General features: G+C 38.4%; 1 protein-coding gene across 1 annotated transcript in view; it reads left to right on the forward strand.

Annotated features, from left to right (window-relative positions):
* The window catches only part of CYYR1 (cysteine and tyrosine rich 1), a 119,375-nt gene extending 104,953 nt beyond the window's left edge, over positions 1–14,422 (forward strand). Inside the window, exons 3-4 of the mRNA XM_063442981.1 lie at positions 10,211–10,368; positions 13,867–14,422. Coding sequence (XP_063299051.1) covers positions 10,211–10,368; positions 13,867–14,000 — 292 coding nt within the window. The 3' untranslated portion in view covers positions 14,001–14,422. The remainder of the gene's footprint in view (positions 1–10,210; positions 10,369–13,866) is intronic.
* Positions 14,423–15,701: the final 1,279 nt, after the last annotated feature.

A 15,701-nucleotide genomic window follows, 5' to 3' on the forward strand; every position in this document is an offset into this window, starting at 1 on the left:
GTTCATCCTGATCTTTTCCGGATCTTCCGTTTCCTGACTATGGGTTTCCCGAGTATTCTACTGTTTGCTGCCTGCACGGGTCCTTTAGTCTTTTTTTTCTTTTTACTATGCCTGATTCCCTGGCTCAGCTGTCCCTGACATTGTTTAGTTTCACTTTTGGTCCAGCCAGATTTTATTTCTTTTGATATTACCTTTCAGGAGATGCCGCTCATTAAGTGAACAGCCACATAGGATGATTGGCCACAGATGTTACTTTATACAAATCCCAGTGAGCCAGGCTGTGTTTTGCCGTATTTCTCTTCCCTATTGTGGATGCCATTTGCACACAGTGCACACCTAATATAGACAAACATTATATAAGGCAAGCCGAAACTAAGTATGTGTGCTGCGTAATTGTTAGCTTGGTGGACTGTGCTGCGTAATTGTTAGCCTGGTGGACTGTCTGATAGTGACATTATGCTGCCAAAACTATAGGTTGCCCCTTGTAGGACGGCTCCCCTGTTCTCCCCTCTCATTTAATGCTCATGTAGAAAACGAATAGGTTATTCACTAAAGTTAGAATTGTGAATTCAAAGGGAATTTCAAAGTTTAAACCAAACTAGCTGAATAATGTTACTAGAAGCTTAGCTGACTTGGAGAAATTTCCTAATTCAACATTTTTTTTGGCCAAAATGTTGCACTTATTTGTAATTATCTTTGCATTCTCTACAATTCTCATTTGAGTAAATAATGGCTTATTTAGCATTACCAAAGTCTCCTATGCCAAGAATTGATTGTCAGGTGAGAAGATGGACCATAACATACATTTTTCAGAAAATCAGTATCTTTGTTTGCCATTCTCCTACTACAGTGTAGAGATTACATTTTCTGTATTTTATTTTTAACTAAACGTGTCTACCCTTTAACCCCTTAAGGACCAAACTTCTGGAATAAAAGGGAATCATGACGTGTCACAGGCATCAAAATGACCAGTAATACTGCTTATCTACAGCCCAACTGCTTAAATCTGCAGCCCAACACATTATGGTTGCATCTCTCTCTATTCATATCTCCTTTCAGAATGTGGCAATGAGCTCTGAAAGATGACAAAGGTTCAGTGCTTTGTGATTTGCTTGTTTGATGTCTTTTCTCCAATTCCCAGCTTTGTTCATATTTTTATCAAGTTTCATGTATACTAGACCATTTTGGAGATATGCAGGAGCATGGAACTTTAACCCCTTCAGGACGGAGTCAATAGTACACGTTCTGATCAAAACAAAATATAAACAAAAACTGGAATTTGCGCTATATGTCTGTTCAACCGTAATTCACCTCTTTCATATTATATGCACCCACACTTATTATATATAATTTTGTTCAGGAGACACAGGGCTTTCATTTCATATCAAATATTTATATATGAAACATAATTTATTATGAATAAAATAAAAAAAATGTGAGAAATTTAAAATTTTGTAAAACAATTTGTAGTTCCGCCTCACATTTTAGCTTTAAATGTCATAATACTGTTAGCTTTTACTGCAAAAAAAAAAAAAGCACATATTTGGATTCAGCAAAGTCTCACGAGTACAACAGTAGCCCCCATTAACAGTTTTTACGGTGTTCTGGAAAGTTAAAGGGTCAAATATAGCACATTCCATTTTTCTGTTTTTTCACATTGAAATTTGCCAGATTAGTAATGTTACCTTTGAGACCGTGTGGTAGCCCAGGAATGAGATTTACCCCCATGATGGCATACCATGTGCAAAAGTAGACTACCCAAGGTATTGCAAGTGGGGTATGTCCAGTCTTTTGTAGTAGCCACTTAGTCACAAACACTAGCCCAAGTTAGCGTTCATATTTGTTTTTGTGTGAAAAAAGCAAAAAACTAATATTTGGCCAGTGTTTGTAACTAAGTGGCTACTAAAAATGACTGGACATACCCTGTTTGCAATACCTTGGGTTGTCTACTTTTGCAAATGGTATGTCATCATGGGGGTAATTCTTATTCCTGGGCTACCATATGGTCTCAAAAGGCAACATAACCAATCTGGCAAATTTAAATGTGAAAAAAAATGAAATGCAAGCCTTATATTTGACTCTCTAATTTTCCAAAACACCATAAAACATGTACATGGGGGTACTGTTTTACTCAGGAGACTTTGCTGAACACAAAAATAAAAATTTCAAAATGGTAACTTGTATTAGAACAATAATATCGTCAGTAAAAGTGCTGTTCATGTGTGAAAAATGCAAAAAACTTAACTTTTACTAAAAATATCATTGTTGTAATACAAGTTACCATTTTGAAACACTAATATTTGTGTTCAGCGAAGTCTCCTGAGTAAAACAGTACCCCCCATGTACAGGTTTTATGGTGTCCTGAAAAGTTACAGGGTTAAATATAGTGCTTCCAATTCAAATTCTCTGCACTTTTTGCCTGGGTTGTCAGGCATGTCAATCAAATTTTAACTAATTAAATCACATAATTATGTTAAAATATTACTTAAATATACGCGTATAATTTTAATATAAAAATACAGAAAACCCCTGCACTCCAACTGAAAAAAGAAAAATAATACTTGGTGCTCTGGTGGCTCAATCATAAGCAAAGTGAAAATACCGGCGCTCTAGGCTTTTTTAGAAGATTGCTTCTCCATTTATTGTGGAAGAAAAATTTGACGTTTCAGCTCCACTGGGGAGCTTTCATCAGGACACAAACATTCATAAAACTGAAAAAGATTTATGCGTGGCCTGACCGTCGAGAAGACTGGACGTGTTTCCTTAGAGCTCTGCTCTGATCGCGCCCAAAAACCTACAAAAGCGACCTAAAATTCTATTTTTCCTCTCCCCATCTTGCCCCCTAATATGGAGAAGAGACTCCCCAAAAAACAGACAAAGAAGGTGTCGGAATCTGGGGGTTCTGTCTTAGAACTCCTCACGGCATCTAAGCATGGCCTGCCAGAGAGTCAAGATGGCGACGGAGGATCCTCACAGTCCTCACCTCGTGGGCACAGGGAGGCCTCCGCCGCCGAACAGGACACGATACTGGCGAAGCTGGCAGAAGTCCGGACCTACCTTGCCGGGGAAATTGCCAAGTCAACGGCGGTCCTGCAGGCCGACATAGGCACCCTGGGGGAACGGACCGCAAGGTTGGAGGCACGTATGGATGCTACCGCTCAGGTAAAGACTTTACCGTCTCGGCATATTTGGACGACGTCCTCCTGACCATGACAGAACCTGCAGCTTCAATGTCTGCACTGCAAGAGGTAATAACAGAATACGGGGAAATGTCCGGATATAAAGCGAACATCCACAAATCCAGCGCTATGTCAGTGGGCCTTTCGGAGACAGAAACGAGGGAAATACAGGAGACCTACAATATATGGATGGAAAAAGACTCCGTGACGTACTTAGGTATTCACCTGACGGCAGAACCGGAATGTTTATATTCTGCGAACTACACTCCCATGTTCAAGGCGTTGATAAGGGATCTAGAAAAATGGACGGACAAACCCATCTCCTGGATAGGACGGATCAACTCCGTTAAGATGAACATCCTCCCGCGCCTCTTATTTCTATTCCAAGCGTTACCTGTACGAGTCGCAAAAGCGCAACTGGCACCACTACAAAAATCGATAGGGGATTTCATTTGGCAGAATAAAAGGCACAGGATCTCCAGAAAAATCCTATATAGACGCAAGGATAGAGGGGGGCTTGGACTGCCTAACCTATATTTCTACTATCTTGCAGCTCAATTGACGCAGATAGCCATGTGGCACTCCCCGCCGGAAGAAAGCAGGTTGGTAGAGATTGAGTCCATGCTGGTAGGTTCGGATATACCCCAATTCACGATGTGGGTCCCTAAGCAACATAGACCTATGATAAGAGTGACTTGTCCGGCCAAACTCAACTCGCTCCACATTTGGGACACGACTAATGCTAAATACAGGCTGACGTCGACTCCCTCCCCTCTCACCCCTCTACTTAGAAACAGAGAGTTCCAACCCGGCATGGCTCCAAGGGACTTCAGGAACATAGAAAGAACCGGTCTACAGCGGATCCATCACTTATACCGTAATGGAGAGATCATCCAGTTTGAGGACATACAACAAGGCAACCATTTAACCCCACAGACTTTTTTTGATTTATCCAGATACGGGATTTTGCTAGAAGACCAGATATTAGAGCCGCAGCCCTGAGAAAGCTGACGTTTTTCGAGAAAATGTGTTCGGATGAATTGGCACCTAAGGGTATGATCACACTTTTGTATGCTCACCTTAGTACAGAAAATAAAGAGCGGGGGGTTTGACATACACTGAGCAATGGGAGGCGGATCTAGGTGAGGTCTTGGAAGGAGATATGGGAAGCGAATAAAAATGCTTCCATATGCGTCACACTCCAGGAACAGACATGGAAGACTATGTTCAGGTGGTATACTACGCCTGTAAAACTATACAAAATGCATAAACTGGATACGGATGACTGCTGGAGAGGCTGCGGATCCGCGGAACGTACATCCACATCTGGTGGGATTGCTCGAAGATACGCAGTTTTTGGAAAGCGGTGGAAGATCTGCTGAAACAAACTTTTGATAGACCCCTGAAGATGGACCCCTGGATATATTTGCTAAACAGAACAGTTGATGGGTGGACTAGGAGAGAGCATAAACTAACTCATAAAATAACTCTAAGTGCGCGCAGAGAGATATCGACTAAGTGGCTAAAACCAGAGGGCCCGGAGTTCTCTAGAGAACTCTAGAATACTCTCTAGAGATCTCTAGAATACGTGAATGTAGAATTATGGACGATTTGACAGCTAGGGTGAAGGGTACGACGGTGTCTTTCCAAAAACTATGGGAGCCATGGGACAACAGCTCAGTGGGCTCGAGTGGAGTCTGACAGGGTGCTGACCAGAGACTGGACTCGGTTCATAAAAAGGCCCCCCCAGACCAATACGGGTGTAATACTGAAAGAAGGGAAGTTCTCCCCCCCCCCATCCCTCCTCCTCTTCTCTTATCTTTTTCTTGACTAACTATCTATTCTCACTTTATTTTAATAATTTATTCTTACTTCTTATTTCGATTCCTGCTATACGTTTTCTTTTTATTTATTTTTTTCTCTCTTTCTCTCTCTTATCCCTTGGTCTTCAAGGGATAAGTTTTTTCTATACCATGCATAATTAAGCTGCTGGAGGTGCTGGGAATCCCACGAGCGGGGTTAGCCATAAGACATAGGGTAAAAGAAGGGGTCCCAAATGCCGCCCATATGCCTGAATAAAAATAAAACTCCCTCGATGGGGTAACGGTTGTGCGGGGATGTAGGAAGGACGCGCATTGCCTACTTAATCTGTATTGTTTAACCACTTGCAATATTCATGTTGGCTTCTGCGTAAGCCCGACCGTTTCTGTACACTTGTTTCACCTGTCGAGTAAAAAATAAAGAATTAAAAAAAAAAAAAAAAAATGAAAAGATTTATATAGGACATGTAATAATGTGGTACTTACTATCAGCTGGTTCTATGCTGCCGCAACGGCTTTAAAGCCCATTTAATGCGGGACGGCATAGAACGCCGTAACGGCGTTAAGGGGTTAAGCTACATTACAAGTATTATAACAATGTATGTTCCTGACATAGGTTATGTCCGTGTCTGTTTGCATATTGTTTCTTAGAACTGTATATATTTTACTGCAGCTAAACTCTACACTTTACTTAATATCCCATTATTCATAACCAGGTTATTATCTGCCACAGACATTGCTCCCATGTTCTTTCAAGCAGAATTCAGATGTGCTAGCTCATCAGTTATCTGCGACATTGGCATGTTTATTTTAATGCACTTGTGAAATTGGAATCACCAGGAGTCCTTTTATGTAAGAATTACACCTATGTACATAGTCTGAGAGAACAACAGATAGTGCATGCAGAAAAGGAGGAGTTTCTATGACAAGACAAACCTCTTCATGGGATGTAGAATTGGAAGATAGTGGATGTGGCTCACATACCAGAATCCTAACAGGCCAGGGTTCTACCACACCAGAAAAGATGCATAGAGGCCCCTGAGACAATCCAACACATAGTAGCAACATGCAAGATATAAGTTGGGGACAATGCACAGGCACAACCAAGTTGCTGGGATTGTGTGCCAAAACATGATTGGAAGTACCACAAAGGGTAGATGAGAATGACAGGGCTACAATCCTGTGAGACTTTCAGAGCCATGTGGACAAGCAAGTATTCGCCAGCCAACCCAATATCATGGTGGTAGACAAGGAACAGAAGAATGCAGTGGTGGTGGATGTGGCAATACCCAGTGACCATAACATGAAATAGAACAAACATAAGAAGCAGGAAAAATACTAAGGACTGAAAGAGGAGCTAGAAAGTATGTGCAAAGTGAAGGCAGTACTAGTTCCAGTTGTGATAGGAGGACTACAGGCTGTAACCCCCATGTTGGAAGAGTGGCATCAGCAGATTCCAGATTGGACATCTGAGATCTCTATCCAGAAGACCGCAGGCCTAGGAACAGCTTTTTGCATAATTCTTAGTAGAGGTCCTAAGAATAATGAATACACAAAAAATAAAGTGTTTAAATAAAGATATAGTTAGTCCAAAAATTAGAACAATCGTGCATAGGTACATAGCACAAAAGGTTGGGCTTTATGGGGACTTGTTCTATGGTGTCGCCAGAAATAGGGTACTGGAGCGCAAGCCTAGATTAATGAGATAGGACCCCACATTTTCGAGTGTCCCACTGAACCTAGGACATTTGGGAGGTATATTTGTATATGTTCTTGCTTGTGTTAATATGTTGGAAATTATTTGTCTGCTTAAAACTTCAATCTGAGCATCAGAACCACTACATCTTAATGCTGTTGTTTTTTTGTTCATAGAACATTATTGTTATTTCTAAAACACCAACAAATTATGTAGCTCTCTGTACAATAGGTGGATTAACAGACAAGTATTTGCAAAAAGATAAGTTGGATACACAGGAATAGAAGGTGTTGAGAGGCTTGCTCAAATTAGTTTATATTCTAGGGTGAGTGGGATAAAGTGACACAAGTGATAATTGTAAGATATTCTTCATTTGTGGAAAAAGTAGGTTGCTAGAGGGATTTATACATTTTTCGATGATGGAGCATCAGGAAAGAAAGCAAGGTGGAAAGAAATTGATGATCAATAGTGTCAAAAGTGGCAGAGAGGTCAAAGAGAATTGGAAAAGAATAGTGACCACTGGATTTAGCAGCAATTAAATTATTGAATACTTTGGTCAGGGCTGTTTCGACAGAGTGCCGAGTAAGGATTTTGGACTAAAGTGGGTCAAGCAGAAAGGTAGATTAAAGGATTTTGGTCAATCTTGTTCTCTATTTTCAATGACAAATGTAAAGAGTACTATTTTCAAGAAGCAACTATGTTTCTATTTGTCCAACAATGCACCTCTAGTGGCTGGACGTACTGGAATAATTAAAAATGGAGCTGTCACCACATAAAGGTGTCTAATCGTTTTTTAAATAAAATAAAACAAAAAATAGTAATAATGAGTTGTTCAACACTAAACAAGCAGTGATGGCTAACCCTGGCACTGCAGATGTCTTTGACCTACATGACATGGATCCCCACCTTCTATGCCTGCCTTTACAGTCAGGGGAGGGCAAGGGAAGTACATTGAGTCTCTGTGGGGAGTGAATAAAGCTGTCAACAGGGAAAGGAAATTGAACACTATGACACTATGTATGCTTTTTGCTCTGGTCTCCAAGATCCAACATCTCCTGGATAAGTGAATGGATGACATCATCCATTTGATCTATGAGAAAACTGAGCATGTGCACGGTTTATACTCAGACTCTGGGCATTTTGTAAAACAACCCTAAGCTTGAAATGCCAAAACCACACACATACAGTATCTTCTGCTTGCCAGCTAGTCACCCATCATTAATCGTTGGTTATGAGGCAGGCGTTGCTGCAGAGAAAGGACAGAAGGAAGGGTGACTGTAACTATTAAATATAAAATGCAGGTTTTCCTAGCAAAACTACTTATCTCAAAGCCATGTTGGACATTTTAATAATACATTTAACAAGAAATCCTTTGCCCACTGAAAATAGGAAACAAAATATTTTAATTTATACGGCAAACACATTTGCTGCAATTATGTGATGTTGTGCTGGTTTATTTGTGCATTGCAGCAGGGAATTAGAATGTCTGCATGAAAGCCTTGCATGACCTGATATACTAAGTGAAAAACAGGTTTAATGATCTCTCTCTGAGATGCTTATGACTAAACACGAGTTCATATGGGTTAATCGTTTATAATAAAAGATACAGAATAACACTGCAACCATAGACTCAAAAAAAAAAAAATATCTTCGAAAAATAGTTCTCCTTTGTACTTGGAATTCTGAATAGAATATCACTGTTCTGTGTGTGAGTCAGACATCACAATGTTACGGAGGCATGTAGGCACTTAGAGGTAAATATTTCATGCTTCTTCCAAGGTCTACTTTTTGGTTCTTCATAATATTGATGTGCTTTGTTTTATCATTCGTATTGCAATTTTGCATTCGTTGTTTTTTTTTTGTTTTTTTTAGAGTAAAATGCTAGATCTATATAATGCCTCTTAACATGATTATATTACATATTCATGGATAGTCGTTCACAAGGTGGCAAAGTAACCGTGTAATTGTGTTGAAATAATGCAGTGTAGCATCAGTACTAGAGTGACAAGGACTTTTCTGGGGCTGAAAGGTTTTAAAGCTACATCAGGCAGCCGTCTGTTCTATCACACACACGATTACATTTGTGCTGGCACCAGCAAAATCGAAGCATATACTAGCAAGCGGTAATTATCGCTGGATTAAGATGTCTGTAGCCCACAGGCAACATCTAAGTGATGCGGTCATGTTTTATTTCAGCTCATGAAATTAAATAGACTTTCTCATCAACATATAAATAGTCCATTTGTTAAGGGTTTAGATTTTGGTTGTTTTTTTCTTTATTATTATTATTATTTTTTTGCTTTCTTTAAACAATTCAGCATGGTTTCTGCTGCTGTTACTATTAAGCTTATTTTATAAGAGCAATTAAAAAAAGAGTCTACTATAATAAAGAATGTTGGGATTTGTTGTTCATTTTTTGTGTTTCTTTTAAAAATTATTATTAATTTTTTAAAATTATTTTCTACTGTGTTGCACTGTGCAAAACACTTAAAAAGTACAACAGATGAAGCACGCGCAGGCGGTGTGGTCTCAATGCGGTCACTCTAACACCTAACCAGTCACTCTGTTGTGCATGTTTGCAAAGAAATGACAAACACACACATGCAAAACTCTTGTAATATTCCTATGTATACACAGCGGCTTCTCGTGCGTATTTTCAGTTTTATTTGATTGCATCAAGAGTGTCGGAGATATAATCGAGTATGGTGCATACTCAGGATACAAATTGGTATTCTCCTGCCAAATTCAAAACAGGTAGCTACTATGTTTTAGATGAAGTGTTGGTCAAATAGTTTCACTAATTCTAGTATATGTGTTACCAAACCTCCTAACTGTTTATTAAATGATAGGATCACTTTTATCCATGGCAACTGGTACCCAAGTTAAAATTAGTCTTTATAATAAAGTAGTTGAATGTTTTTTTTAGACCATGTAGAACTCTGATCCATTCAGTTGTACAGTGGTGAACACCATATATATTAACATAACGATTGGCACAACTCAGAGAACTTCCATAAAAGTCTTTACTAATAAATGTCCAAAAATCGACGTTTCGACCCTACACGCTCATCATTAAGATTTATAATGATAATGACCCTATAGAGTCAAAACGTCCATAAAACTTTGTGCTGATGTCCAAGTCTACCTGCCATGAATTATCAGAGAGACAGAATTATTTGGAGCTTAGAAATGTTAATTAACATCATCAATCTCAGACAGCCCCATACATTTGTAAAGGAAAGAAGTAAAAAGTAGGCAGCTGTGATTACGAGTCAGCATTTGTCTGTTCGTGTGTGTATCTGTGTGCGTGTCTCTGTGTGTACACATTTGTACACAAGGGAATTTGTTTGTCTGTTGGTGTCCATGTGCTTTATTTCACTGCAGCAAGGTATAGATTTATATTTTATAAATGTTGGTATATTATCTCACATATCTCGTATCTATGTATTATTTAATGCGTAAGTGTTCCGGTTCTTATGATACTGACTTCTCCAGATGTACTTTTTCTTTTTCAGAGGCACAGCGATAGCTGGCATTGTGTTTGGCATTGTATTTATCATGGGAGTGATTGCAGGAATTGCAATATGTATCTGTATGTGTATGAAGAATACCAGAGGTACTCGGGTGGGCGTTATACGAACCACACACATCAACACCATCAGTTCTTATCCAGGTAAGGGATTTTGATTGTACTAACAGCAGTGACATGAAAGTTTCACAACAAGTGGGATATACTAATGGCGGTGGGCATAATAAATTAAGATACGTTTTTTTACATTTTATAGATATTGCCATTGGTTTCTGTTGAATCATACTACATCCTCAATGCATAATTATGTGAGATTATACCTAATTTATTACTTGAGCCTGGACCTCTCATTTTATTTCCATTATTAATCATTGCTTTAAAATGAATAAAAGCAGACACATAATTCTGTGAAACAAACACTTAGAATGACTTTTCAAAGCAATCTGGCATTGTATACAAATTAGAAAATACGTTACAATATATAAATAGTGATGTCCTCAACAGTTCGCCTGGAACCATTCGCCGACGAACATAGCGTGTTCACGGTTGCGAACATGCGCGATGTTCGGTCCGCCCCCTATTCGTCATGGAGGTGGGAGGGTCTGGGAGGGAGGGTCTGCTGCTGATTGGCTGGAATGTGTCTGCTGACTGTGAGGTACAGGGTCAAAGTTTACTCAATGATGGCGAATAGGGGGCGGACTGAACATCGCGCGTGTTCGCGACCGGACCGGAGTTTGTTCGGGACATCACTACATCACTATATATAAACGTAACAAGTGCTGAAAATCTTGCAGCTTTTCTAATGATTCTGATTTGCTTCCTCTGCCTCTCAGATATCAGCGAGTTCATGTGAATCTCATGGTCAATATGGGGATAAATTGAGCTAATCCTATATACTCAGTAATGCATGCTTAATTGGCCTGTATGTAGTATTCACATTCAGTTAGAGAAATTCATTTGGAACACTCCTGTAAATGAAAAAAAGCCAGCTGCTGTCTCCGCATGATTAGGGCAATGGGAGATCAGACAAAATAAAGGTTAATAAAGAATACTATATTTTACTCAAGGTCAAGTGACATTTAGTCAAAGATTCTCCTTGGCGTGGATCTTAATCTTCAGGGACTGTATATCCTCTGGCTTAATGTCACAGGACTGGAGGAAAGGCAATAAAATGCAATTTCTTCAGAGACCAAGAACATAGCCTGGGCAATAAGATCAACAGTGTTCTGAAACATGAGATACCATGCTATGTTAGATTATATATAGAAAACTGACCAAATTGTGTCAGTCCGTCCTATCTTTTGATTTATAGATTTTGCCAAACATATCACCAACTAGGATATTTACCAACATAGAATTGCGGGAAAAGGCTGTTTTTAGTGGATTTTATATCTCCCGATTGAATGACACCCATTAGTAGGTGGTAACATACATAATGTTAAAAGTTGTCAGCATCTTAATGCCTTAAAATGGTCCTTTTTAATGGAGGTTACCTTAGAAGTAAAAATAAGACGGGCCATTGACTTCCATTAAAAACCTATGAGACAGGGAAGGTAATGAACCATCTTTATTTGACATCTAAGGTAGCTTCCATTAAAAATGACAGTTTACAGGCATCAAGATTCCACATTTTAAACTTCTTAGAGGGACAAAAATGCCCACAGTCTAAAATTTCCTAAACCCGCGTTACATAGCTACCAGTTTGTTACATAATTGGAGGACTTTGAAAGCAACTAATCTGAGTTCACTTTAGGACTGCTCAGTCATCAGGGGTGCAGAAATGCTTCTACCATTCAGAAACCCTTCAGCCATTGGAAACACTTCTTTGACCAGGATTATGATACATTAGTCTTTTCAATTCACCAGTTTGGAACTGTCAACAGTGGTGGCTGAGTGTTTCTCAACATTTATGCGAACCTGTGACACATAATTTGACATTTTTGAATTTAGAATGAAACTTACAGCTACTGGCACATATGACCCATGAAAATACAAAATAAATCTAACATGCGTTATGGACCACGATAGAAGTTTAATGAAAACAGAATCTCTGTATTTACATATGATGCCAAATTGTGTAGAATTGTAGTTTCAGATCACAGCATATATTATATTCAGAGTGACTACATCAATTTGTAAATTTAAACACTGAAGAGATGTGTGGAAATCATTTTCCAAAAATAAAATAAATCTTTTTAAACTGGTCAAGGGCACTAATGAAAAAAATACCATTGTGCTGTCAGGATCATACTAAATCGGTAACAATATTAATAATGAGTTGACTTTATAAAGCCAGGGTGCAGAGGTTAGTCCGGGCTGTACTTTCTGTCCAAGTGCTGGTTGTCATGTATTGGTCTTCATGTCGGGGGTCCATGAAATTCAGTGGCCATTGGTGACTCTAGCTTGAAAGGCCTGAGTGGACCCCCATATACCAGAGAAGAGCCTTTCCATCCAGCTTGAGGACTCTTAAACATAGTTTTGTCTCTCTACTTTCCTGACCAATAAAATAAAAGATCTATAGCTAGAAATGTGAGCTGTAAGGTCCATTGTGCTGTTTAATAGAACGTGGTGCATAATCTATTCATCTAAACAAAAGAAACACTTCAACAGTGTGCATGTTAACTATAAGGCTGCTGTCGTTCTAAAGTAAGCTGAACAAAAATAGAAACCAGTTCTTAAAAGGAGTATATTTTACATTTGACTGTGAAATCAGAACAATTTCCATAGAAGGACTAAAAGTCTTTTGATCTAGTTGCAGCATTTATAAAATGTTTTCTGCTCTGGCACAGAAATTTTTGATTACCATGAATTGAACAGCTAGTGGTACTGACGTAGATATGATCTATTTAAAACTGTTATGTTTGGTGTTATATATCTATTGCTCACCCTAACTAATCCCTGAATCAAAAAGGTTCATTTTTCAATTGAAGTCGAAAAGACTCAAGTTAGTTTTTTGTACTCTACAAAAATAGAGCGTGAACGTTTTTCAAAATAATAATATACAGTAGATCTGGCGGTCTCCAACATGATAATTGAAAAGTACTTTATTTCTCAATAGCGATCAAACTGTTTACCAGATAGAGAAAATTTCCAAATTCCTGCTGAAATAGAATGTCCATGGAAATCATATTGTGTAACAACTAGGTGGTGCAGTTGAGACAGAACTCCAGAATACAATGGAACCAAAAAGCAATCCATCACAACCGCATATAACCCAGATGATCTAGCATGGTAGATTGGAGTCTATGTCCCCCCACGCAACTGTGCACCTTCAGCACTCATTCCGGACATCTGGTAGGATGTCATATTCAGTGTTCTATCAATAATACAAAAATGTGCTTGTAAGACAGAGTGTAATCTCCATCTTTTTATCTAGAAACCTGGAAAGCACCGGTGAAACTTCATCAAGCTTAGGGTCATTAAAAAAAAATTAATGTACACAACCTAAAACTCTTGATGTTCCATCGGCAGGTCCAAACACGATTTGCATATTGCATAAACTAAAAATAATCATTTGAGTTCCATCGTAGAAGAAATGTATTTGTGTATTGTATAGTTATATTAAACTGATATTTCTGATTCAGTCTTAACCATACCACAGTGATAATAAATCTCTAAGTTTTCAAATGTCTTCATTTTCAGTGTCTCCACCACCATACACCTATGAATATGAGATGGAATATCCTCTGGACCTTCCCCCACCATACACTCCAACTCAACACATTCCTATGCAATATCCATCACCGCCTCCATACCCCGGACCATCAAGGAAATGAGACTCAGTATGCTCATATAATATGAGATGGCAACATGTTTTAGTGTTCTGCATAGATAGATTAATTAGCAATATAGGGATCTGTCCAGTTGAGCATATAGTGAAAAATGATCACAGTCTTCTATTCCGTGCAATATAAAAAGGAAAGCCAACTAAAGCCTTATGTCCTGAAGTCCTTGAATCAAGTGTTTTGGACCAATATAAAATAACCGTGCATCCAAGTTGATTGAGACGTAGACCAAATATGCGCCACCCTATGAGGAAGTAATTTATTTTTCTGTGCAACGTGTTGGTGAGCAAGAGATAGTTTAATAAATAAGGATATGTTGAAAAAGTAAATAAAAATTGCCAAATACTTTGTTACTTGATGTGAATTGTGTAAACTATATATACATTCATGATAAAAAAATGTATACATTTTTAATAAAATACTGCAATGCAACTTGTGTTATTGTATCATTATTAAACATTATTTTTAACATTTGCCCTAATGTACATCTTGTTCTTTCAAAATTTGTTAGTGTTTAGTGTTTGTGTGAGTAAAAACAGTAGTCTGCTTACGGTCTGATGTTCTGTACCTGTCAATATATTTTCTTGGCCAAGGTAATCGATATGGAAAAATTTGACAACACAGCTATTTCTCCTGTATAGCTGTTTTAGATTGTCTTCTCACTTCTCAGCTTGGTTAAATAACTGTGATGCACACGTGAATAACATATGATATGTAGTGCCACTTTTATTAATATGCAGTGACTAACTGATCACTAATTACGAAGAACTATAATGGCAATTAAAATTTGTCACAATGTCAGTGCTTGAACCAATATAGATTTAATATTTCAACGTCAATCAGTCCAAACACTTCGAAATAATGTACATTTTGAACAATGCTTGATAAAAATATTTTTATGGGAACACTTATTTTAGGTAAACTGCTGTCATATCACACAGTACAAACAAGAGTCCTGTCTTCCTGAATACAATAAATGAGTTTCTGTCTCACACCTCCTGCTGCATGAAATCTCAACAGGCAGCTTGCTAAGTGGAATTCTTCACAAGACGTGTGATACTGACAGATTTCTGTTAATAAGCACTTAGAATTCCCAAAACACATCCTAATATAGCATAGAACATATTGTAATTATATCTACATATTTCTGAACTCCTTTGGCATTTGTTCACCAGCGTTACAATATTAGGTTTTGAACAAATACATAATTGCTAAATGTGCCCTTTACAGTCAATGTGTATTAGGAATTCAAGAAACACATGGAACGATCATGTGACTGTAAATTAGGCCAATAGGAGGCTATCTGAGGTCTTTCTTGCAATGCTGAAAACTTTATTAGTCAAAAATGTCATTTACTACACCACAGGATTCTGAATGTTAATGTTTGCTTGGGGTAAGATATGTTAGTAAAGCTTAATGTGGACATGCGCTACTGGACAGCAAAGCAAGAATCGTGCATGTGCTGCAATCAAAAGATATCATCAGGCAAAGTAGAAGAATCGTGCATGTGTTGCAATCAAAATATATCATTGGACAAAGTAGGAACTATTTTTTTTAAATGTGGCAAAAGGCAGGGCTTCAGTCAACGTTCAACTGCTACATGTTGCCATCTCCCATCTGCCGTCACTCTTAATGGCTGATGAGGGCAAGCATTTTCTTGAGCGATGGCATCTCATTGTGCATGGACATTTT

This window comes from Pelobates fuscus, chromosome 1 (genome assembly GCF_036172605.1).
Source record: "Pelobates fuscus isolate aPelFus1 chromosome 1, aPelFus1.pri, whole genome shotgun sequence".
Taxonomy (NCBI): domain Eukaryota; kingdom Metazoa; phylum Chordata; class Amphibia; order Anura; family Pelobatidae; genus Pelobates; species Pelobates fuscus.